The 23048-nt window shown below is 50.2% G+C and overlaps 1 protein-coding gene across 2 annotated transcripts in view; it reads right to left on the minus strand.

Annotated features, from left to right (window-relative positions):
* The window catches only part of GMDS (GDP-mannose 4,6-dehydratase), a 455829-nt gene that overhangs the window by 341314 nt on the left and 91467 nt on the right, over positions 1 to 23048 (minus strand). The window contains exons 2-4 of one of the 2 annotated variants that reach the window (XM_032462384.1): positions 13070 to 13114; positions 6841 to 6928; positions 5315 to 5424 (exon numbers count right to left, since the gene is read on the minus strand). In XM_032462384.1, the coding sequence (XP_032318275.1) occupies positions 5315 to 5424; positions 6841 to 6928; positions 13070 to 13114 (243 nt within the window). The remainder of the gene's footprint in view (positions 1 to 5314; positions 5425 to 6840; positions 6929 to 13069; positions 13115 to 23048) is intronic. The other variant, XM_032462385.1, reaches the window with a different exon arrangement.

Raw genomic sequence — 23048 nt, forward strand, 5'->3', positions numbered from 1 at the left:
GCTGGTTAGTCAGGCACCCAGCAGACGTCCAGCCAGGCACCTGCCCTGGCCGTACAGCTCCCCAGGGCCCTGTCCCCTCCCTGTCAGCGCAGCCCAGCAGAGTGGGAGGCGATGTGGGGTCGGGACCACTGGAGACGAAGTTCTTCCCCTCAGGAGCCTGACCCCCTTGCTCCATCCCTCCCCAGGGCCGCCCGTTCCACCCCCTGCACTGGCCCTCCCGCCTCCCCTCGCTCGGAGGGAGGCTGACTCGGCCAGCCAGGCTCCAGCGTCCTGGCTCCCAGTCAGCTCTGCTTCCTGCCTGGCTTCCCAGGCCGGACGTCCCGCCCGGAGGACGACTGAGACTCGGCCCCTGTGCCCCGAGTTCAGATCTGCTCGCTGGTCCCACATGGCTGGACAAGGAAATCCTGCTCCCTCTCCGCGGGCCGCGCCCCAGGCTACCTTCTGGGCACGTAGGCCTCCTAGCTGTCAGGAAACAGCAAACAAATGACTTACGGAGAGCTGAAAAGGAAATAATAAAGATAATCAGAGAGACATGGACAGAGTCATTCAATTCGAATGAGAGAAATTCAAGGAAGACGTTGTAATAACGGTCTTCACCACTGAGGAGGGATCTGAAAGCATCGCAGAAGTCAAAAGAGATGATGTTCTGTCTCCACTAAAGACATAAGGGAAAGAGTAAGCTTAAGGGGAAGCCTGCGTATCCGGGGAGAGACGGGACGTGAAGTGAGGTATTTTACATGAGAATTATTACTAACAGAGATAATCATTTTCTTGGATGGTCTTTAAACTGTCAAATACAAAGTCTCAAGGCCTGGCGAGTAACCAAAGGTGTGCCTTTGAGCAGGAAACTTCACTTGTAAAATGAAAATCATATTAAATTATTTCTCAGCACAACACTGTGAAACAGAATGGTAACACCGGGCGAAATTCACTGTAGAAGGGTCTTGTCCAGCAGAGTGACTTCGAGAATGAAGTCAGGTTCCCAAAGAAGCTGTGACGAATGGTGGAAAAATCCAAAACCAGGACAGTGACTAATGGTGAACAGATACGGAATTTAAGGCAGAAAGTGCTGAAAAACTATTATTTACACGGTACAAAACTTTAAAAGAACAATAAAGCAGGCTCCTAACACACATCCCCACGAAAACGAGCAGGGCTGACTGCGCAGGGGCTAACTTGTTCCTACTCGGGTGATGTCAGCAGGCTAGGCTTAACTGCTTTTAATAACTAGTACATTTCAGTCATCGCTCACTTTCTCCTACAGAAGATCAAATCAGCCTCTGAATGACCTACACTTCATGACTCATAATTTTTCTGTTTATGATTCAGAAAAATGTCTTCAGTCAGTATTTCCCAGACTGCTGTGGGTTTATTCCAAGAACCAATTTCATCTTCATTGGTTTCCTACAGGAAACCAGACCAACTTCCTATTATTTTATTTTCCTTACTTTTAGCATACCATAGCCCACATCAAATTAACTGGAAGTGAGAGCGATAGAAGATGTTATTCTGTGTAAGCAGAAGCCAACACAAACAACGCTCCGTCTACAAGTCACGGATTCAAGATGCAACACGAAGTGTGCTGATAATATTAGAGCCTCCTTTCTACAGAGCTCCAAACCAAACACTCAGAATGTATTCGAATTAACTTCTTACAAACACCCCATGTCAGAAAGAACTTGTGCTTAAAAACTATTGTCTACAAATACAACAAATCCTAGAAAGCTGATTAATACAGAGAAATTAGTTGTAAGAAGGAAACATGTATTTTCCTTCCTAACCCGAAAGAAGCTGCTGGAAGGACAGGCAGACGGCCCAAGCCCAGCGCAGAGCCTTGGTCGGTGGGGGCAAAGCCACGTCCCCAGCCACCACAGTCTGTCCTCACCAGCTGCCACCAGGCCAGCCCCTCCCCACACCCACTCTTTCCATGACTAAGAGTCAGTCTGACGTTAGATCACAGAAGAAGCACTGGTGTGGAAATGGGCTTTCAAAAGACACTGACAGTGGGCTGTGCTCACACTGTTCCTCTAAGACACCAGGAGTCCCCAAGAAGTCTCCGTTCTCCTGGACTACATGCTGGCTCAGAAAAAGACTGAATGTGGAGGACCTTAGAGGCTCACATCGTCATTAGCTGCCAGGGAACAGGACGATTTTATATCGAATTCAACAGCTGACGCATGGAAGGAAGAAGGCCTATGAAGAAGGAATCTAGGGCACGTGCTGCACACGGACAGACTGAGGAGCCCGACACATCAGAAGCAGGGGTTCTCAACGTGGCGCCCCAGACCAGAGGCAGCACCACCGGGACACACCCCAGCCTCAGGTGCTCGGGGCCCCCGCGGACACTCACACACGGGAAACCTGCGGGAGGCCCGGCAGCCGCAGCGCGTGCTGAGGGGCGCCTCACGGTCAAGCTCCCGCTCCCCTGGCCCAGGGACTTCCAGTGCGCTGCCCGCACAACCCCCAACCTCCAGACCCCCTGCCTCTGGCTGGCTCTTCCGTCCTGTCACTGGAATGCTTTTTCTAGAAGTCACAGGTCCTCCCCAACCTAACTGCAGGGGCCACTGACCTCTGCATGGGCCTCACGCCCCCGACACCCCCTCCTGCCTCTCCATTACCCACTGTCTCGTCCTCCGCGACGACTCCCTCAACTCTAAATGCACCCATGCCCCCGAGGGTCAGTCTTCTGTCCACTGCTCTTTGGCATCTCAAGAACCCAGAGCTGAACTCACACCCCTCAACCCCAAATCTCCCCCAGTCCCACAGCATGTTTTAAATGCCCCTGACCTACTCCACCTGAGTGTCCCTGCAGGTGCTGCGGCACAGCGAACCCAGGAGGGAGCCCGTGACGTCCCCAGCCAACTCCAACAGCCCCGTAGTCCCTCCTCCTCATCTGCGTCTCGCCTGCGGAGAGGGTCAGGCCTACTGTTCCGTCCTCCTCACACTCACCCCTGCCTCCTTCTTCCCCCAGCAGCTTCCAATCTCCCCTGAAGCCTCACCTCTAGACTCATCTCTAAATCTACTTCTCTCCTGTTCAAAAGCAGACAGGTGCCCAAGCCCAGCCCAGCCTCCCAGTGACCCCACCTCCCATTTCTCCCCCAGACTCTCTGCTCACTAATCCCGAACGTGCATCGTGCCGCAGAATGTTCCCAGTCTTCTTGCCTCTCACTCTTGGCCTCGTGTTAGGACCTCTGTTTCAACCACCAGTTCCCAATTGGGACATCTGGAAACTTTCTTCCTGAATCTCCTCCTCGACACCGTGCCCCAGCTCCTCAGCCTGACGCCCTCGCTCCCCTGTCTCTGCAGACTCACAGACACCAGCGGCAGCCCTGTCACTGGTCACAGGTCACCCCTGTGAGAGCGGAGCCCCCACAGAGGTGGGTTTTACACATCCCCGGGCCCCCAGTCCACCACGCACACCAATACTTGTTGCGGGCAAACAGTCTCACAAGCCAAAGTTCATAGTCAATTAACAAGCACCATTTCTGCCAATTAACTGGCCTTCAGGAGAAAAAGCAAAACAGAACAAAAGCAGATAAACTTCACACACAGAGCAACGCAGAGGGAATCAGCTCAGCCTCCCGTGCCTTCTGCGCTCACGGTACAGACACTAAGGGCACTTGAAGGAAGGCAAGTGTATCAAACTTTCTGAACCACAGAAAGGGAAAAAGGGAAAGACTGGCTTATTTAATACCAGAATGACAGGGACAGGGCCCCCCATAAACAAACCTTTATAACCTTCCTGCGTCTTCCCACCATGCCAGTTACGACCCACCACGCCAGTTATGACCCGCCATGCCAGTTAGTTATGACCCACCACGCCAGTTATGACTTGTAGAGGTGATAACCCCACTGTCCACCACAAAGGAAATGGGTTAATCTGAAGGAAAGCGAATCACAGAGCGTTCGTTCCCAAACACTCCGTTTTATCTGGGGCACGGCGTGCGGCGGGGTGGCGGTCACAGGGAAGGGGCACCAACGGCCTCCAGCGGGCTGAGGGCCACTGCTTCTCCACGGGCAGGAGGGCGACCTCTCGGGGCAGAGGAGGTGTGGACACCCTTTCGGTGGAAATTACATTAGAAACACTGGCGAAAACAGCTCCGCTCTGACCTGGAGGCCCTGACGCCTTCTCCAGCCCAGGGCTCAGGTCCAGGTCCAGAACAGCGTTCAGAGGGTAAGAGAGGAAGAGCTGCTCCTGAGACAGCACAGACAGATGAGAGCAGGCTGCCGACTGCAGGGGGCCGCGGCCACGGCTCGCGTGAGAGCGAAGTGCGCGTGGGGCTCACGCTCAGGCTGGAGACCTGGCCCCCGCCACGTACGCGGGCTCAGCCCTTCGCCGCGCCCCCTGCGCTCCACGGCTGCTCATTCCACCTGCTGGCAACTTTACACAAGGGCATGAGGCTCCACTCCGCCCAGGGCTGGGGTACGGAGGAGCAGCAGATCACTCCAGATACCTTCTGAAGTAAGACTGCCAATTTCTTCATTAAACAGCTAAAAAATGCCGACAGATTTTTCTGGACCGTTTTTGGGGGGATGGGGGCTGTTTTAAGTTAGAGTTACCTGTTTTTATTTCTAAGCTCCACTAATATCCTGATGGAGTAAGTATCCCAACAGAACTCGTATCATCCCTGGCTTCAAATTCCACTCACTGCGTTAGCACGAGGGTATAGCAACAAACCCTCGGACTGAGCGCACTGCTAGAGCCCCGGGGACTGGCTTCTCGGGTTTACTGAAAAGCTGCAGGAGAGGCAGACAGACTACCAGAGAATCTGCATAAAGGGCGACGAATCACATGCCCTGCGTCACACTGAGGAGACAAGAGGCTAGAAACAGCTTTTCTTCCAATAACTGACTACTTACAATAAAAAGCTAATTCCACTAAATTTAACATATTGGGACTCAAAGATCTTTTTTTCTCAGCCAGTAATATAATCACTACCAAAAATTAATATTAGAATAGAAGTTTCATTGACTTAACATTTTCCAACATTTTAACAAAACACTGCATTCACAATGTGATTTGAAACGGCAGAAAATACACTGAAGCAGGGGTTCGTGACTCTAAGATCAACCCCCCAGAATGAATACTGCTGTTTTGATGTTAGCAATTAAGGTTTTCAATAACAGACAACGCACTTTTTAAAAATGTATCAGCATTTCTACTAGGATTCATTAATACCCAAACTAACATCAACAGTGAGACTCGAGGACTGGGTGTGGTGGCTGTGTCGTCGTCCCAAGAAGCCACAGGCAGAAGCAGACCCCAGAACAGCCCAGGAACAGCAGAGGAAGCAGAGCGACGCGGGCGGCTGACCTTGACGTGGCTCTGGGCCCCGAGGTTGTAGATCTCCGTGGGCTTCACCTCGTTGATGATCTTCACGAGGCAGGTGCTGTCGGTGAGGTCACCGTAGTGCAGCTTCATGTCTTCAGGATTCAAAAACACACCGTCAGACACAAGGAAGCAACAGCTGCCCGTTTTTTTAAAATATCAAAATTGGAATGTATATTCTGAAAGTCTGAAAACCAGAGTAGCAGGCTATGACGGACACTTTTAAAGAAACTAAACAGCAGAATGAAATTCACATCCATCGCCCACATCCATAAAGAACTCGTAAAAACTCAGATGAACTTTTTTAAAAGACATAATACCATGGCAGATGCTACACAATGAACATGCTTTGTGACTCCTAGGTGATAAGACATGTTACATAAGAGTGAGGGTCAGACAAAGAAAACGTGGAAACAGTGTGCATTCTCTTAAGAAGTCCGTGGTACCAACAGCAGCGAGGATGGCTCTACTCAGATACTCGCATCCAGCGATTTTTAGGTCCTTCGTAAACACCAGTTCTCAGCCACCCACGAAATGCCTGATGCAGGACACAGCTGATTGCAGGACAACTAGCCTCTTCCAACCCTCAGTCTACACAGGTCCTCCCACGGGCGTCATCAGCGTCAGGAGGTGACACAGGCAGATGGGCGGCTTGCTGACTGGACACTCATTATTTCTACGTGATCCTGCTCTACGTCTAGATCCAACGGTCACACGGCTCTGCACTCTGCACAAAGCGGTAACAGTGTTCAAGGAGGCGTCACTGAATGACCGAGATACTACACTGGAAAGCCTTACTCGGGACAACAGGAGGTCATCGACCTGTACAAGTGGCCCGAACCTTCAAGCACTCGGGGCCCAGAGGTGAGTACAAGCTCACTTATGGTTTACAAGCTGCCGGGGTCAGCCCTGCCCGCTGGAAACCTGGATGAGCGAAGCAGGCTGAACCTGGAGCTAAAAGCCAGTGTCCTCGTCCCAGCTCTGTCTTTCACAAGGGGTGTGGCCCTGATAAAGTCACAGCCTCTCTCTGCCACTATCTATAAAAAGGTCTTGGTCACAACCTCAGGAACTGCTGGAAAGATAAATGAGAAATCGCCACCACCGTGTTGTGCAGACAGTTTTATTAACGGAAGTAACAGCCGCAAACACTGACAATGACCTTGATTGCCATCCGTTTTTGGACCTGTCTTCACAAATTATTTGAAAAATCAAGTATGTACAAAGACTGCTTAACTTGACCTCACTGGCGGGGACAGGGACATGGGGAGAAGGGGGATCAGAGGCAGGTCTGCTCTGGGCTCCTGGGCGGCACGTCCTGACTGGAACCCCTGCTACAGCCTAACCAAGGTGACCCTGAGGCCCAGGGCAGGGTTTGCAAAGCGTGCAGACAGCACTCAATGCAGGTAACTGTGGGTAAATACGTGCGATGTGAGGCTGTGAGAAAAATGACGTTTGAAAATACCTCAGCGCTAACAGGAAGTTACACAGAGAGTTTGGAGAGAACGACTTACTTCCTTCGATATGCGCCTGGGGGTTCTTGTACAGGTGTTCAATCCGGCCCGTGTTGAACGAACTGGAGCGCCGGACGATTCCGTGGACCTGCATTTTCACAGCGTGGAAGGGAAGACAAGAACCAATCACAAATGTGCAGCAAGGAGTGAGGAGCAGTTCAGGAGTTATTCTGCTCGTGTCCAGCTTTGTGGAAAAATATGCAACTCTCAGGTGTAGACGTTATTTCCAAATTACGAGAAGTCGCCCTAAGGCTGACGGTCCCCCCAGCCCCAGCCCGCCTGCCACCAGCACCCTCCCCCACCTTCCTCCAGCGTCTTTACTGCAGCCTCAATGAAAGTAATTAGATAATTGTGTGACTTCACAGTGAGTGCTTGGTTGTAGATACTGAAATGTCTCCTTTCCAAACACATACACGTTTACAGTCCTGCTGCTGACAAAAATATCTCTTCCATTTGAAACCGCAGACAGACCACGTGAGGCCAGATCGGGCAAACAGCCCTGGCCGGCCTCTCACTCAGAGCTCGGGGCGGGGGGGGGGGGGCCCGAAGCGCCACCCCCCAGGGCCCGGGCCCTGCATCTCACACCCGCCCCGCACACAGCGCGGGCCCGCGGTGCCAGGAGGCACAGCTGCCGCAGCGCAGGCGTGTGGAGGAGCCAAGGAAGGGCGACAGCAATGGTTAGGGACGAGACTGCTGTGCTGCCAGGTTTAAGACATGGAGGAAACTCAACTGAAGAGGGAAGTTTTAAAAATTTTCATCTTTGGCTTACCCATGGTATGTGTGAGTGAAAAAAGTCATCGGAACAAGAACGCATACCCGTCTGGTACTGAAGAGAAGGCTGTTTTGTGTCGGACACGTTAGAGACATTGTCCAGGACCCGCCCTCACTCCCTTCTGTGTCAAGACTGCTGCCTCTGTGCCGGCGACCGACACCAGCGCGGTCAGCGGCTGCCCGAGCGCCACCTCCACTGCTGGCAGTTTTAACCCTTCTCTTATTTTAGAAGTGTCCCTTCCAACATTGGGTAGTTTCTTTCCAGCTGAATACACTTCTATATTTTAACTCAATCGTTTTCTGTCTGTTTCAAACAAAAAATTAATCCTTGGCATGACTCAAATATTCCAAATGCAGGGGGGAAATTAAAAGCACTTAAGACTCTCTTTCGAATAGAAAGAAATGTCGCCGTCATTCTACATGGCATAGTGAGAAACTGACTTCTACAAAGGACACACCCACAATTAATCATGCTGTTGGCTGGTGGCTTCAGCCAAAGAGAAAAGCATTCGTCCACAGTCATTTTCCGAAAGAACCAGACCAGGGAAATCTGGGCAACGTGACAACATTTCGAGATGGGAGCATCACAAACTTGGGTGACACTCTGGAGGGCAAAACGTAAAATCTAGGAAACATTTAAATTGAGATTCGGGTAAACATATCTGTTACTCAATTTAGAAGTAAAGAAAGTAACATTTACATTAAGCTTAAAATTTACTCAGATTCACGGTCTCCAATTTTTCAAGTTGTTACTTAATTGTAAAGCTGAACTACTCTATAAACTTAATAAATTTTGTTTAATAAAATTCAAGTTCACATACATACTTCTACATGTCAAAACTGGTGTTTAGCACCAAAGTCATTTCTGAAACAGATTTCTCAGATGTAGGCTGATAATTAATTGGACAGAGAGGAATTTATATGTTCTAAAAACAGATAATAAAATAAGTAATCTGGTTTAGTCTGTTTTTTCTCTTGATTGCTGGTTTCTCGGTAAGTCACATACTCCCGCAGCCCAAACCAAAGAGAAATGCTATATATGTAAACATTTTACATAAAGGCCTGATTAAATCATTCAGGGTATTGATGGATCCAGTATGAAAATCACAGTTACCCAAAGGCAGTTCAAACAAATAACTCAGGACACTACTGTCACACTTAAAACCAAAACCATTAGGCACTAGCTTTGGGGTCTTTTTTTTTTTTTAATACCAAAAAAAAAAAAACAACTGTGTTTTAATTTCCCCTCACTCCCAACTTTTGGTATGTGTGCACAGGGAAAGAGACATCTGCCAAATGCTTAACCCATGACAGCAAGCATTATTCTAAGAACCACTGGAGGCTGGGTCTACTTCTGAGACAGGCGAGAACAAACACGAAGACGAGCCGAAATGTGTGCACACTGGATGATCTAGTTAGGAATTTGAGGTTAGAGGCTTTTTCTTTACAGGAGGGATGGGGGGTTGTTTGTTTTTATAAGGATTTTTGGAGAAAAGGAAATGAGTTAGAAAACCAAAGTGCAAAGATAAATGAGTTACATTTGCTCCCCTATAAACTTAGTCAAAATCATTATTAAATTGTAGCAGTTCAAAAACAAAATAGAATCCTGAAAAACTGAAGTCTTAAACGGAAGTATTTTTGACAAACAAACCTCATGTCCCATTTAACTAATTGAGAAAAGGAAAATTTCAAGTTCTCTCAATGTCAGAACAAAGCTGGACTGACTTCAAAACCTAGAGTCAGATTAGGCAGCAGAACAGAGACACGCTGATTGATGGATGCACTGACTGGCTGATTACAGTCAAGAAAACAGAAAATGATTGCCACTGGATTTAAAGCTCTTCAGTGTCTAGATTTCTCCTGGGGGCAAGGATGCCTCCTGGGATGTTACCGCCACCTGCCTTCTGAGAAGGTCACCTTGATCGCTGGCATGTCCGTGGCAGTGACCGTGACAGACACTGCGCTCCACACACGTCAGCTCACCTAATCTTCACAACCACATGCCTACTGCTGCCTGAGACCACGCCCCCAGCACGTGGTCGTGGTACCAGGGGATGTGGCCCCTCATGCCGACGCTCAGCGTGGGCTGAGTGGAAGCCACAAAAGCTTTGCCTTTTTTTTTTTAACTAAGGCTTCTAGGATACCCAACAACTTGGAAAAAGTCGGTCACGTGTTCTCACAGTAAGACGGGGTGCACAGGAACCCTGGTTCCAACACACGATCTCCCAGAGACAGCACCAGCACAGTCCCCAAAACCCCTCTTTCCTGTCCTCCTGACACTCCCTGGCTTCAGGTTCTTTCCTGGAAGGGAAACCCACAATTTACCTCTTCTCTCTTTTAATTTCTGATACACTGTGTTGTAGTTGTTACCAAGTATTTAATACAGATTTTTCATGTACTCCCAGATAGATTTTAGCTTTTCAAGGGTTTAACCTTGTCTTTCATTTCCTGGTTTCTCTCTGTATTTTGTACCAAATGAGGACAGAAGCATGTTGAGGGCGTCTCTGCCAACGCGGATCCTCGGAAGGCACCTGAAACCAGAATGAGCTCCACGGGAGCTTCACTTTGCAGGTTTCCTTCTTCCCTGATGACCAGAGATCCCAGCACGGGGCTGGGACCGAGGCAGTGCCACACGCCCTCCTGTCCCTGACACACTGGGCCGCCTCCACCATCAGCACCCCTGGGCTTGCCGGCACCAGGCGCGGGGCCGCCAGCCACTCCTGCACCACACCGTCTAGACCAAGGTTCCTGCGTGTCCCCCTCGGCTCAGGGCACCGCGGGAGCGGCCATGCCCACCACCCACGTCTCAGGGAGGCCCAGAGCCCACAAGGGCCAGGGGAGGAGGACACACTGAGCCCAAGGGCCTCCTCACCACAGCGAGCTGGACGGCCCGGCGCACCAGCCTGGCTCCGAGCTGGCAGGAAGCGTGTCAGGAGCATTAGGCTCCGCACTTCAACAGTGTGTTCACGCAAACGTGTAAAGTTTTAAAGGATGATTTTCTATAAAACCTGAGAATTCTCAGTCTTCCTCACCGTGGGATGACACCTGTGAGATACTCTATAAATAATGAACGTGGCTGAGCCCCAGGCTTTCGGTGCCTTCCGTCATGTCTAATTGTGAGCAACTCAAGAACGGAGCCGCTCTGAAAACCACAGCTTTAAAAGCTTTCAACAGTCTCTTCTCTGCCAAGCGGACCAGCGATGAAACAACCCTTCTTTCCCACATGAAGTCATCCGTTCAGGGCACGATCCCACGCGTGGACTTCAGTGGCCACATTAGGTGACCAGGCCTCCCAGCCTCAGAAATCTAATGCGTGAGGTCACACAAGGCAACTGATCGCAGCCAGCAGACTTATCGGTACCTGACCTCCTTCTCAAGCCACACTCAAGCGTTTAGCGCTGCTTCCAGCTTCTTAGACCCTTACCAGTTTTCTAGTTAGAGAAGCAAAGGAACGTGTCTCACGTGCTCTGCCGCCTCCACACAGAGGCCGTCTGGGGCCAGAGCCGCCCCTCCTCTCTCCCCAGCCGCCCGCCTCTGTCCTCAACCCGCTTCCCCCCCGAACTGCCGCTTTCCCGTCGGGTCCGGCAGCCCAGTCTGCATCCTGCAGGGCTGGCCCGGAGCTGCCGGCCCCCGAGGACCGCCCCTTCCCTGTCCAGGAGGAACCAGCCCGCATGCAGCCTGTTTCGGCATCTGTGGCTCCTCTCCCAGGGTTGATACTCTGCCACCCCAAAGTATGTGCTTTCCAGTCCTTTCCGAGCCTGTGGCAGTCCTTACACAAAGACTAGATTCCAAATAACAAGAGAGCTCGGGGAAGCCAGGTCCTACACACCACGGTTTCTTAAGAAATGTTGTTCATCTTCACCGTGTAATTAAATGATCTCATCTGCACCTTCATTACAGTGGTTCTCAAACTGCAGGACCTAGAGCCCCGGCAGCAACGACAGGCCTGCTAGGAGGGCCGGCTCCCAGACCGCTGACTCAGCCACCTGCGTGCCTTCGCTGGGGCCCCCAGGGGTTCGCCACCCACTGAAGGTTGAGAACCCCCAAGCCATTCTCTTATGACGACTCCCATGTCACATAAAACTTCTATTAAATAAATTTGTATGCTTTCAATTTAATTTTCAGGCCCAGCCAGGGACCCCGACAGGGTTGAGGAAAGTTTTCCTCCTCCACATTAAACTGACAAGTGCCGTGTTCGGGGCGGGGCGGTGGGGGGGCTGGCCCTGTCAGGATTACTCAATTATTAGCCCCTCCCAGTGAGCCAAGGCTCACTGGGTGCAGAGCCACATCACTAACCCCTCCTCAGCGAGCAATCCCCTGTCAGCTGATCCCAGTGGCTGAAACAAGTCTGTCTCTCTGACAAACCTTTCCTTTTAGAATTATTAATGCATCGAGTTGGTCCAGCCTGAATACGTATCAGTCTTTACCTAAAACCAACTCTTCTATATACAATATACCCTAAAAATCCCTGCTCTGCAGAACATGGATTTGTCACTCAATTATCAAGGCATCTGTGCACACGAGCATGTGCACGTGTATCTTTTCATAATTACATCCGCCTTATTTTGACATCACGAGATGTACACAGCTCTGGACAAGGACACAGAGGTGTAAACATCCCTGCTAAGACCTCCTAAAGTCTAAAAGTCAAAGTTCACAGAAAAGGTTCTGAGCAACAGTGAGAAAGCTAGGTTCCTTTCCTTCGAATTCTGTGGGTGTTTAGACACCCAAGTCCTTGCTGTTGTTTTTCCATCTGCCCAGAGAACACAGTTTGTAAACAGCGCACCTGCCCCTGGGGAAACACGGAATCTGTAATTACTACCATCAGCATGCCCGGAACAGGTGGGTCCTGGGCAGTTCGGTTCTGTCCCGCATGAACTTACAGAGCTGTGCGCATCTGAAAACTGTTCTCAAAAAAGGTAAGAGCACCACTGAGCTACCCGCAGTCTAACACGTAAACCCTTGCTTCCTCCAGGGAGAGCGGGACAGGTGTGGGAAGGAGGGCGGGGGGAGGACAAGCAGACGCAGGCCGGCCCACGAAACCCTGGCTGCCCACTAGAAAGAGAAATCTCAAAGTGCAAACTTTCATTCAAGCTTGCCAAAGATCAGCCTAGCTCCTGTCGCCCTGTGCAAGCTCCGAGCTAAGTGACGTCCCCGTGAGGGGCCTTTATTGTGCCGCACGTGACGTCACACGCTGACCCCACCACGGGCTGCGGCTGAGAGTGTGGGAAGCATGCAGAGCAGTGAAATGCTAGGGACAGGGGAAGCCACCAGCGCTCGGCCGCAGATAAACAGCACAATGAGCTGGCGCGGTTACAAGCCCGGAGGCACCTTCTTCCCCTGATTGGGATTTGTTATCAGCGTCCGGTGGAAAACACACGCAGCAGGACGGCAGCAGAGGAAGCGAGGCCGCCGTGTCCACGGTCCCACCAGCCTGCGGCGGCTCCGGGGCGCTCACCTCGTAGCCCTTCTCCAGCAGGAACTCGGCCAAGTAGGAGCCATCCTGGGAAGAGAAGGAAAGTGACAAGATCAGCCCCGAGAGGCCAGGACAACGGCGCCCCCCGCGTCGCAGCGGCTCCAGGAGCCGAGTGGAGGCTCACGCGACAACAGAAAACAGTACAGACACTGACGGTGACACTGTCCCCGCGCTCTTGCACAGGCACTGCTTCATGGGCACACCGCCGGAGCCCAGGAAAGTGTCCCCGTCATCACGTCCCGAGAAAGAAGTGAACCCCAGGGATGCAGTCCAGGCAACAGGGAGCACTTGGGAGTCACATGGTCTGGGGTCAGGTTTTGCCCTTGGCAGCTCTGTGCAAGGTGCACACTGCACGTGGCAAAGCGGAAGGCCGTGAGCTGCAGGAACACGGAGCAGGAACCTGACTAACATGGGGGGGGGGTGCTGTGAAAAGGGTCCCGGGGGAGGGATGAGACAGGGGCCCCGGGCTGGTGGGGCAGGGCAAGTGCAGGGGAGGTGGGGGGCACTCTCGGGGGCGGCCTTCGGGTACTGGTGGAGCTGGCTTCTAACCCAAGGCTTCTGGAAAGTCACCAAAGAAAGGGTTTAGGGTTGGGGTGGGGTGGGGGTGGGGACAGGGTCAGATTTACATCATCACTGAGTGTGCGGCGTGCAGGTACATGCAGACTTTCAATAAAAGGGGGGTGCTTATTTTTTATAAAATAAGAAGTATCTAAATAATAAGTATCTTAAACCATGCAGTTAGTTTCTACATTATGATGCAGGTGTCTAAACACAGAGATGCTCATCTCATTTTTCAAAATTCTTTAAAAAATTTCTAGGCAAGGGGGAGGTCTCTGTGAAACATTCCATGTGTCACTTTTATGGAAAGAAGGTATGAGAGTCATCTAATTAAAGTATTAAGAGGCACAGGGAATGAGAGCACAGTCCAGAGGTTCAGTAAAACATCGCCAGCCCTGCTCAGAAAATGAGCTGGGCTACCGCCAGGGTGTTCTGCAGTCAACCCTGGAACTGCCCTTCTGCCTTCTGCCTGGGGGGGTCCCCTCCACCCCCTCCAGACTTAACACAAAAATGAGAGGCTCCAACTACTGGAAATGTGTGTGCTGGAGACTGGTTGTGGGGGAAGGCATAGCTCAAGTGGCAGAGCACACGCCTAGCACGCACAAGGCCCTGGGTTCAGTCCCCAGCACCTCCTCTAAAAATAAATACACATACAAACCTAATTATCTCCCCCCTAATAATAATAATTAAAAAATTTTTAAAAACTGTTTGGGAATATTTGGGTTTCCTTGGTCTCCTCAGCGTGAGAAAGCTTCAAATATCCCTCTGAGATTCAAAAGTTCCTACCACATATTCCAGGGAAAAGAAAAACAGGGGCGGCTTCATTACTGTCATTACTTAACTTCGAGGTGGAACTGGAGACGTCCTGTGGGTCCTGAAAATGGCAGGGCTGCCAAGGAAGCGTTCACTACATCTGCGCAAAAGTCACACAGAGACTCAGGCAGGATGACAGGGTGCAGTAGGGCAAGAGACACAGTTTGTGGTTCATTAAAACCTCCAGCAAATTTCCTTCTGACTCCTGGACATAAATACTCTGGTTTACAGACTCACAGGGGATGAAGAGAAACTGTCTGTGTATTCCTCTTCCCCTCAGTCTGAGGATATGCACACAATTGTGTGGCTTTACATACCCGACGTGCAAAGTCAATCAGACAACAGAGCCAGACAATCCAGGACGAGACAGATGGGTCCACAGGACGACAGGAAATCTGAGAACAATCAGTGGTCTTACAAACCGAACAATAAGAACACAGCTTAATAGGAAAAAACCCTCACAATAGCAGTAACAGTAATTTTACAGACGCTCAGATGGCTCTAGGAAGTACGTTTTGCTTTGTTTTTGTTGGTGGTGGTGTCATTTTGAAGCAGACAACACTATACCACATCTTATCATTTCTCTTAGAAGAAAAAGTTAAACTGCTTTGTGTTCCACCAGGGTTGCCTAGAATGAAAAAAAAAAAACACACAACCAAAAGGCAGAGGTGAAAGTGTGGGAGACGGCGGGGGAGGGTGAGCAGTGATTACTCAGAGCGCTGATGTGAAACAGGCCTGCCCAGGGCCGAACCCTGTCAATAGGTCTCGTTCTTCTCGCCCGGGCCGTTCTCAAACTTTCCAGCCGCGCTGGAACATTCTGCACCAGCAGCCGCACTCACTTCCCCCTCACTTCCTTGCCAGGTCTCCCAAGTGATAGGGCCCAGCTGCACAGTGTGGGAACCCAGCAGGGCGAGGGCTCCTGGTCTCCGGGCCCCCGGCCCCCGTATCAAAGCCCCCCCTCCAAAGATGCTTCCACAGACTGAAGACAAATGTTATGGCAAGCTGAGAACCTGCAACCAACGTGAGAGGCTGACACTTAACTCCTCAACACCAAGGACCTCACAGGCTAAATTGCAACAACTCGTTCACTGGGAACACAACAGATCTGGGATACATTCCAGGCGGGGTTCAGTCCTTGTTGCAGAAAACGTGTAATTGTTCCAGCTGTGACTCTTCTCAATTTAACTTCGCACGTGGTTGGTGAGAGCATCCCATGCCAGGCTAAATGCTGTAACTGACGTTTTACGTAAGCACCATGGCTTTGGCCGCGGTCTGCTACCTTGCTCTTGCAGGAACTCGCCTGGAAGGCAAGCAGCCGCTCGGCACGCGAGGCATGGGAGGCAGGCGGGGCAGGGGGCCAGGATGAGGCCCCCGGTCCCCCATGACTCTGACCTCGGGGACAGCCTCTTCCACCAGGCCTACCAAAACATGTGCAAACCCAACAAAATAAGGAAAAGACCATAACAGACTCAATTTTCAAACCACACTGATTTGGTCATTTCCATTACAGGGTGTTTTATGGATCAAACGGTGCTTCTAGTTTAATCAAGTGACCGGAGGCAGAGAGACCCCATCACCGGAGGACACCCGGAGCCGGGAGGAGGGGCAGGACGCAGCGCAGGGCTCCCTCCGGCCTCTCGCGGGCACGCGCACGACTTGGGAAGCGGCGCAGCGCGGTCTGGGGGTGGACTTGGGCTGGCGGCTGCAGGCCAAGTGGGCAGGAAAACTGCCCCGGGCCCAAAATGCTCAGATTTCGGGGGTGCCTGATGCCTGTGGCCCAATCCACCTTGGGCGCCGATGCTCGGCACCTTCCATGGAGTCCTCAGAACTGTTCCAGGTAAAATTCACAGTAGTTCCAGAAATAACCGAATCATACCTTGACTGAAGTATCAAATTACCTAAAATTGCACATTTGTAAAAAGCGGAAGGAAGCACAGAGAGTTTCCGAGGAGACTGAAATAAGCCCTCACGGCCCTCACGGCCACCACGTCCACCACGTCCTCCAAGTCCGAAACGCAGGTGCCAGGCTGTGTCCCTTCCTGCCGAGGAGAGACAGCATCGCTCTTCTCTCTTCCAACGTGGATTCACTTCTGCCCAGAGGAACAAAGGGCAGGGCACTTTCTTGTGCGCAACTTGAGGACCTGGTCCCCGAGCTGCACGCCCCACTGTCCTGCGTGTTTCTGGCTCGCACCGTCTGGCAGCTTCTTCAAGCAGAGGAGCTGGGTAGTATTGGGCTAAAGAAGGCCACTACTAAAGCGAACCCCTTTGTGTAGACCATCTCCAGCAGCAAGAAATAAACACCGTTCTGTAAGTGGCAGGGACGTTCACAGCACGGCCTGCGCGCTTCAAGTCCGTGTGCTCGAGTCACTCTAAGGTAAGCATCTCTCCAGCTCACACCAGCTCCAATACCAAAGTAATCTGCACTTCCAGTGGGAGATGTACACACACCTCAAAGACTGACAGACATTGTTCTGAACTGGAATGAAAACTTCCATGGGAAGATTAGCCCCTGCGCGGGAAGAAGCCTGAAGCAGAATATATCTGAGAAGTGCTTCCACCTGGCTCGCATCCGTGGCACAAATCACTGGACAAAGTCTCTGTCAGACCCACAGAATTCAAAGACCACAGGGATTAATTAATCCAACTGTCACTTTACAGATCAGGAAATTGAGATTCACAACATTAAATGTTTAGTGTAGAAAGAAAGAAAGAAAGAAAGAAAGAAAGAAAGAAAGAAAGAAAGAAAGAAAGAAAGAAAGAAAGAAAGAAAGAAAGAAAGAAAGAAAGAAAGAAGGAAGAAGGAAGGAAGGAAGAAGGAAGGAAGGAAGGAAGGAAGGAAGGAAGGAAGGGAAAGGAAAGGAAAGGAAAGGAAAGGAAAAGTCAGTCTCCAAACTCTCAGATCTCAGAATTTTTCACTAAAAAGTACTACAAAAAGATCTAAAATGAAGAGCCTGGACTAAAGCCTACAGTGGAGAACCACCCGAAACACACGCACGTGACCAGAGCGAAGAACAAGAACGCAGCCGACGATTGGTAGGAATGCGATAACCAGCTGACTCCCTGGTAAACAGGAACCAGGAAAACGCGGACATACCACTATTGAAAGCACACAAATAACTCCCATGTCTTGTAGTCCTTAGAGATGAAAATCACTTCCCCATAAAAGCTGCTGTCGCCAGAGCACCAGCTTGCGCGTCCTTTGAGAGGAGCACAGTGACCCAGAAACGTGACCAACACCCTGCGCAGCAGCCCAGGGCTGAGCCACCCCGCCCGGAACCCGCCCCCACCGACCCTCTCGCTGGGGAAGGAGCCCCTCGGCAGGTGCTCAGCCGGCACAGGCGCCGCCCACATGCGTCCGGGGCGACAGTGGCTCTGCTGCCACCACAAGACCGCCCATAAACCGCGAGGAGCTGGAAGGCCAGAAGCAGCTCTAGACGCAGGCCCAGTACCTCCTGGTCTACCATCTCCCCGAGTACTTCCCCCAAGCATTTTCACAATTTCTCTAATGTTAATCTCAAGTTAACATGCAGGTTCAAAAGATTCTAACGTTAAGTCTTGTGTCCAGTGGCAAACTCAACATAAAACATCACAGAGGGGAGAAATGACCTAAGAGGTTAATTTCAGAAAGAATATTTTCCCAGTTTGATAGGTTAAAAAGTGATGTTTTTCTTTCTGTTTTCTGCTTAGTATTAATACTGAAAGGTTTGTGTTTATGACCACAGACAACATTTCTTCTGGGGCTTATTTATTCTTATCTTTTATGTTTCTTACGCATTTCTCTAGAAGGCTGTATTTTGCCAGGTAGCTTGTCCTTCTCTGTACCTAGAGCATATCTAACATTGACTAATGTTTATCTCCAACAAAAGCCACTCAAAAAATACTCTGAAACAGATGAGCAGATCTTTAGTGGCAGAACACCCACAATAACCTGATTTAAGACACACGTTCCTTTCAAACTGAAAATGACTGTTGTAAACTCTTAGTTCACTGAGCAAAGAATGAAAACACCAGAACCTGACCTCCACGCGGCACGTGCAGTGCCCCGGACCCCGCACGGCAAAGTGAATTTCTGCCACGCGGGCAAACACTGTAAGAGCGAGCTAGAAGGAAGAGCTACTAACGAAGCACAGAAACATAATTTTAATTTTTAATTTTAGATAATTAGGACAACACACACTCTCCAACACAGCCCCAGAAAAGTCTCAAAGGCCTCAAAAGTCACGTGTTAGAGGCGTCCGTTGAGCGCCTGCCCGTGCGCTGGCGCACGCGACGCGCATGAACTGGCCTGCTCGCATCCGCGCGAACAGAAGCGCCAAGTACTCGAGGACCGCCTCCCACTGTGTTCTTGAAATGCAAGCTCCTTCTGTCCGAACCTCTGGGCCTTTTCTCTCTCCCATTCTTGACACGCACGCTGGCTCCTGTCCTGCAGGGATGTCACTACAGTCGGCGATGACAATGGTAAGAAGAGGATGCTCTCGGCATACGCCCGCTGCGCTGCGAGCGCCGTAGGTCTGCTAACCTTTCCATCTTCACAGTGACCCCGTGGAGCTGGCACTGTTGTCACCTCCACGTCACAAACAGCCACCGGACAAGCCAGCACCCGCCCACGACCCCAGGCAGGAGCCAGAGTGAGGATTCACACTGTTCAGGTTTGTCACGAATTAGTCACACGGCAGTCTGCTTCACTGATAGGTTCAGTCACCCCACACTGACGGGCCCGCAGACGTGTCATCACAAAACCCGGTCTCCGTAGGATGCACTAACAACGCATTGTCACAGACCAGTGGACAGGGAACGTCCGCCTGGCCGCAGGTGTCGGGGAAGACAGGACCAAGAGGAGAGGAGAGACTGCGTCCCGGCCCCGTTGCTCTGACAAGGATCTGGGAGGCCAGGCACTCCCCGGCCCAGGGAGGCTCAGGCCCCTACACCTGACAGACATCAGCAAGCCCACACGTGGGCAGGAAGCGAAAGCATCCATGTAACCTGCACAGTGCATCAACGTGCTCTGCTCGCAGGGACCCCTGCAGACGCACAGCCCGGCCACAGGCAGGGCTGGGGGGTGACAGACAAGGTCCAAAACACTGCCCACCCACCTTCAATCGGTCCTGGATGGCGCACGGCCCTGGGGACATAAACACCACCCCAAGCGTGAAATCAAGGAGGGAAGAAACAGGAGAAACACAAGACGCACATCCCTGTCAAAGTCCGTCACAGATCTGCCTAACCGGCCAGGTCAGTGCGCTGTGAGTAGCGCCTTTCAAGCTGAGAACAATGTACTAACTGAAGGTCTCTGTAACTCAAGGCTCCAAGTACACTGACAGAGATTAGTTCAGATCTCTAGGGAAATCAGCAATAAATTACCAGCACACTTCATGCTTAAAAATAATCTTTGCAGTAAATATATATAAATTAAAATTGGACAACAATTGAAAACAGAGTTTCTCTCCTTCCTGTTCCCTTTCTCATTATCTCTCAGAGCGACAGTCCACACAACTAGAGGCTGTTTCTCTGCAAATTTCATGCTTACGTAGTTCTACTCATCCAAGTGATTTACAGAGGAAATGATTTCCTGCAGGTACTCTAACTCAAACAGAGCTGCACTCTGTCCAGCGTTCAAGGCCATGCTTAATGAGAAACTTTAAATTTGGAAGAAAAAAAAACCTTAGTACTGAAAAGAAAAGAGTTATTAAATTTTAGCATTTACCTGATTTATTAACGTTTCCTAGTGCATTTCTTTTTATAATTTGTGTCCTGGCTAACGGAGGAAGACAAAACAAATGTCCTTTTGTTTACTGGCTTTAAAAGGTCATAGGAGTAACAAGAGGAGACACGTGCTGACGACTACGTACCCCCCATGTAACGGCACGTTCGCCAATCAGGTTGACACTGAACCGTCACTGCTGGTGACAAGCAGGATTTAACCATTTACAAATATTCTTGCTGTCTTTACCCGTTTCCTTCAGGGATACAACTAGTTGGTGCAGTCCAGCTACAGCTGTCCCTGTCCCACGTGTGTGCTGTGACAGAAACGTCACCACTCGGCACCCCGACCCACCTCTGCAGAGCCCCGCCAGGCTGGAGACGCTGTGAATCACAGAGGAAAGACCCAGCATAACAACTGTGGTTTGTAGAACTTAAAGCCACTGAACGGCAGACGGAACTCAAGCCCGCGCACGGGAGTGCACGTGGAGACACCTGCGAGTGTCCACCCAGAGAGCTGCGTATCACAAACCTAATGAAGCCGACACTCAGAGCCCGGGGGCCAGGGGGACGGCGCGGCGTGGGAGCGCCCGTGACCACCGGGTCGCTGCTGGTCTCCGTGCGGTGCGGCGTCTGCGGGCAGGTGCTCCCCGGACAGCGCAGTCTCGTGGACAGGAGACCTCTATTTACTTGTCAGCTTTTCTGTATTACGCATTAAGGTTCTGCCACTCAGAGAGGCATCAAAAAAAACACTCTGGGGGGAAAACCACGTATGTAAGAGGACGTGCCACATCATGCTCGCGGCCCTGCCTCGTGTCACTGCCTTCCAGACGCCGGTCCCTACACAGACCAGGACAAGGTACCGTCTGCGGGTCAGACTCCGTGGGCTTCTGCTTCTGGTTGTTTCCATCTTGTCATTTTGTCGTCTTTCACAGCCACGGGGCTCAGCTCTCACCCAGCCGTGCACCTCTAAATCTCCACTCAACAGGACTGAGAGGAAACATTATCAAGAATCCCCACCACTGAAGACCAGAGTTTTGTAAGGGTGTCGAGGGGTGGGAGGTGATTCTCTAGGTGAAAAGTGTCCACTCGAGTAGGAACTGGACATGTTCCCCATCTTGGTCACATCAGCTCCAAACTCCCAACCGTGCCAGGGCCCCAGACTGACCCCACGTGTCCCTAACCCTGTCTCACCTGACTGCAACCACCTTGCGGTCCAGTCTTGTAGTACCTAAATATCTAACTGCGGCGTTGCTTCCCAGACGGTCTCCCTCCTGATGTGCATGACTTGTGCAGGGTATCTGACTATGTTTGTAGACCTGGATCAGTACATTCAGAAAAACTGGAAGTGGTTCCTTTTCCTACCAGAACACTAGGCTTAAAGTTCAGATGGGCTCTCACCCTAAGCCACACCTTTTAATAGATGCAGTTAATTCAAGCTTACATTATAGCACATATGTTCTTCGAAGTATTTATTTCCATCAGTTAAGAATACCTTACATTTCCGTAATTCTTGATTGCTAAGATAGTCCTCCCATTCGTATCTCACAACATGCGGGTGACACAGCTGGTATCAGCCCCATTTTTCCACGTGAGAAAACTGAACTTCAGAAAGCGTAAACCCTCTGTTCAAGGTCACACAGCTAGTCAGGGAACTCGGCAGTATGGGAAACCGATTTGTCTGGTCTGCGCTACAATATTAGTCCACAATACATCTCTTTCAATCGAAATAAAAGTATTTCAACCACAATAAGATGCCACAGCAGGTTTTTTAAAGCTTTTTAATTAACTAATACATGCATATAAAACTCATATAAAGTTTAGTAAAAACCATCTTTAAATAAGCATCATCAATGACGTTTGCAACAATCCACCATTAAGAATGACTGATTACAACCAGCCCTCCTTCAAGGATGCGGCACAGAACACCCTGTGTGTGCGTATACATGTGTGTGTCTGTGTGCTCACTCAAAGGGACTTTCATGCCATTATCCTGAGGATAAAAAAAAGTAAGTCTGTAGTTTGAATGTGAAAAGCAGATCCCGCAACAACCAGTCAACAGGTAAACATCTATTAAATCTAAAGGAACGTGCAACGCGATACAGCAAACGCAAGTCGGGGGAGGCGCGCTTCCTGCCCTGTGGATTTATGGTCTAGTGAGAGGACAGGAGTCAGCACATCCTCGTCACCAGCACCACCGTGTCAGTGCAGACACTTCATGCCGTGGACGCCGGGATGTGTGAGGCTGATACCGGCCAGTAGAAATACTGTGACCATGTGTCATTTTACATTTTCCAGTAGCCAATTTTAAAAAGGTAAAAAATCTGTAAAAGTTAATTTTAACAGTATGTTTATTTAACCCAACGTATCCAGAATCCTATCAGACCAGTACTGTTAATGAAAAATTACTAACGAGATATTTTACGTTCTTTTTTGTATTAAAGTCTTTGAAATCTGTTATTTTATACTTACAGCACATCTCAGTTCAGATCTAAATTTTCTTTAGAAATACTTTTTCAGAAATCTATATTTAGATTTCATAAAGTTGGCAGTTGAAAAAGTAAATCCACATACCCAGGTTGTATCAAGTACATATACTTAAAATTCTTCCAAAAACTGAACTCAGTATCAAAAAATCACTTTCCTTTAACATTCGTATACACGTTGGCAAAATTGATTCACTTTGTTTTAATAAAATCTGATCTGACTTTAGAGCAAAAGTCTATCAGCTTAAAATCCACATCTGCTCAGTGAGCTCAATGACTCTCTAACAACTGTGTCAAGGTATTAACTGTGACTCCAAAGGAGCATTTGCACAAATGGGAAAGCAGCTCTGAGAGTGTTCTTCCAGGTCTGCCTAGCTTTTACAGCCAGTTTATGTAACACTATT

This window comes from Camelus ferus, chromosome 20 (assembly GCF_009834535.1).
Source record: "Camelus ferus isolate YT-003-E chromosome 20, BCGSAC_Cfer_1.0, whole genome shotgun sequence".
Lineage (NCBI taxonomy): Eukaryota > Metazoa > Chordata > Mammalia > Artiodactyla > Camelidae > Camelus > Camelus ferus.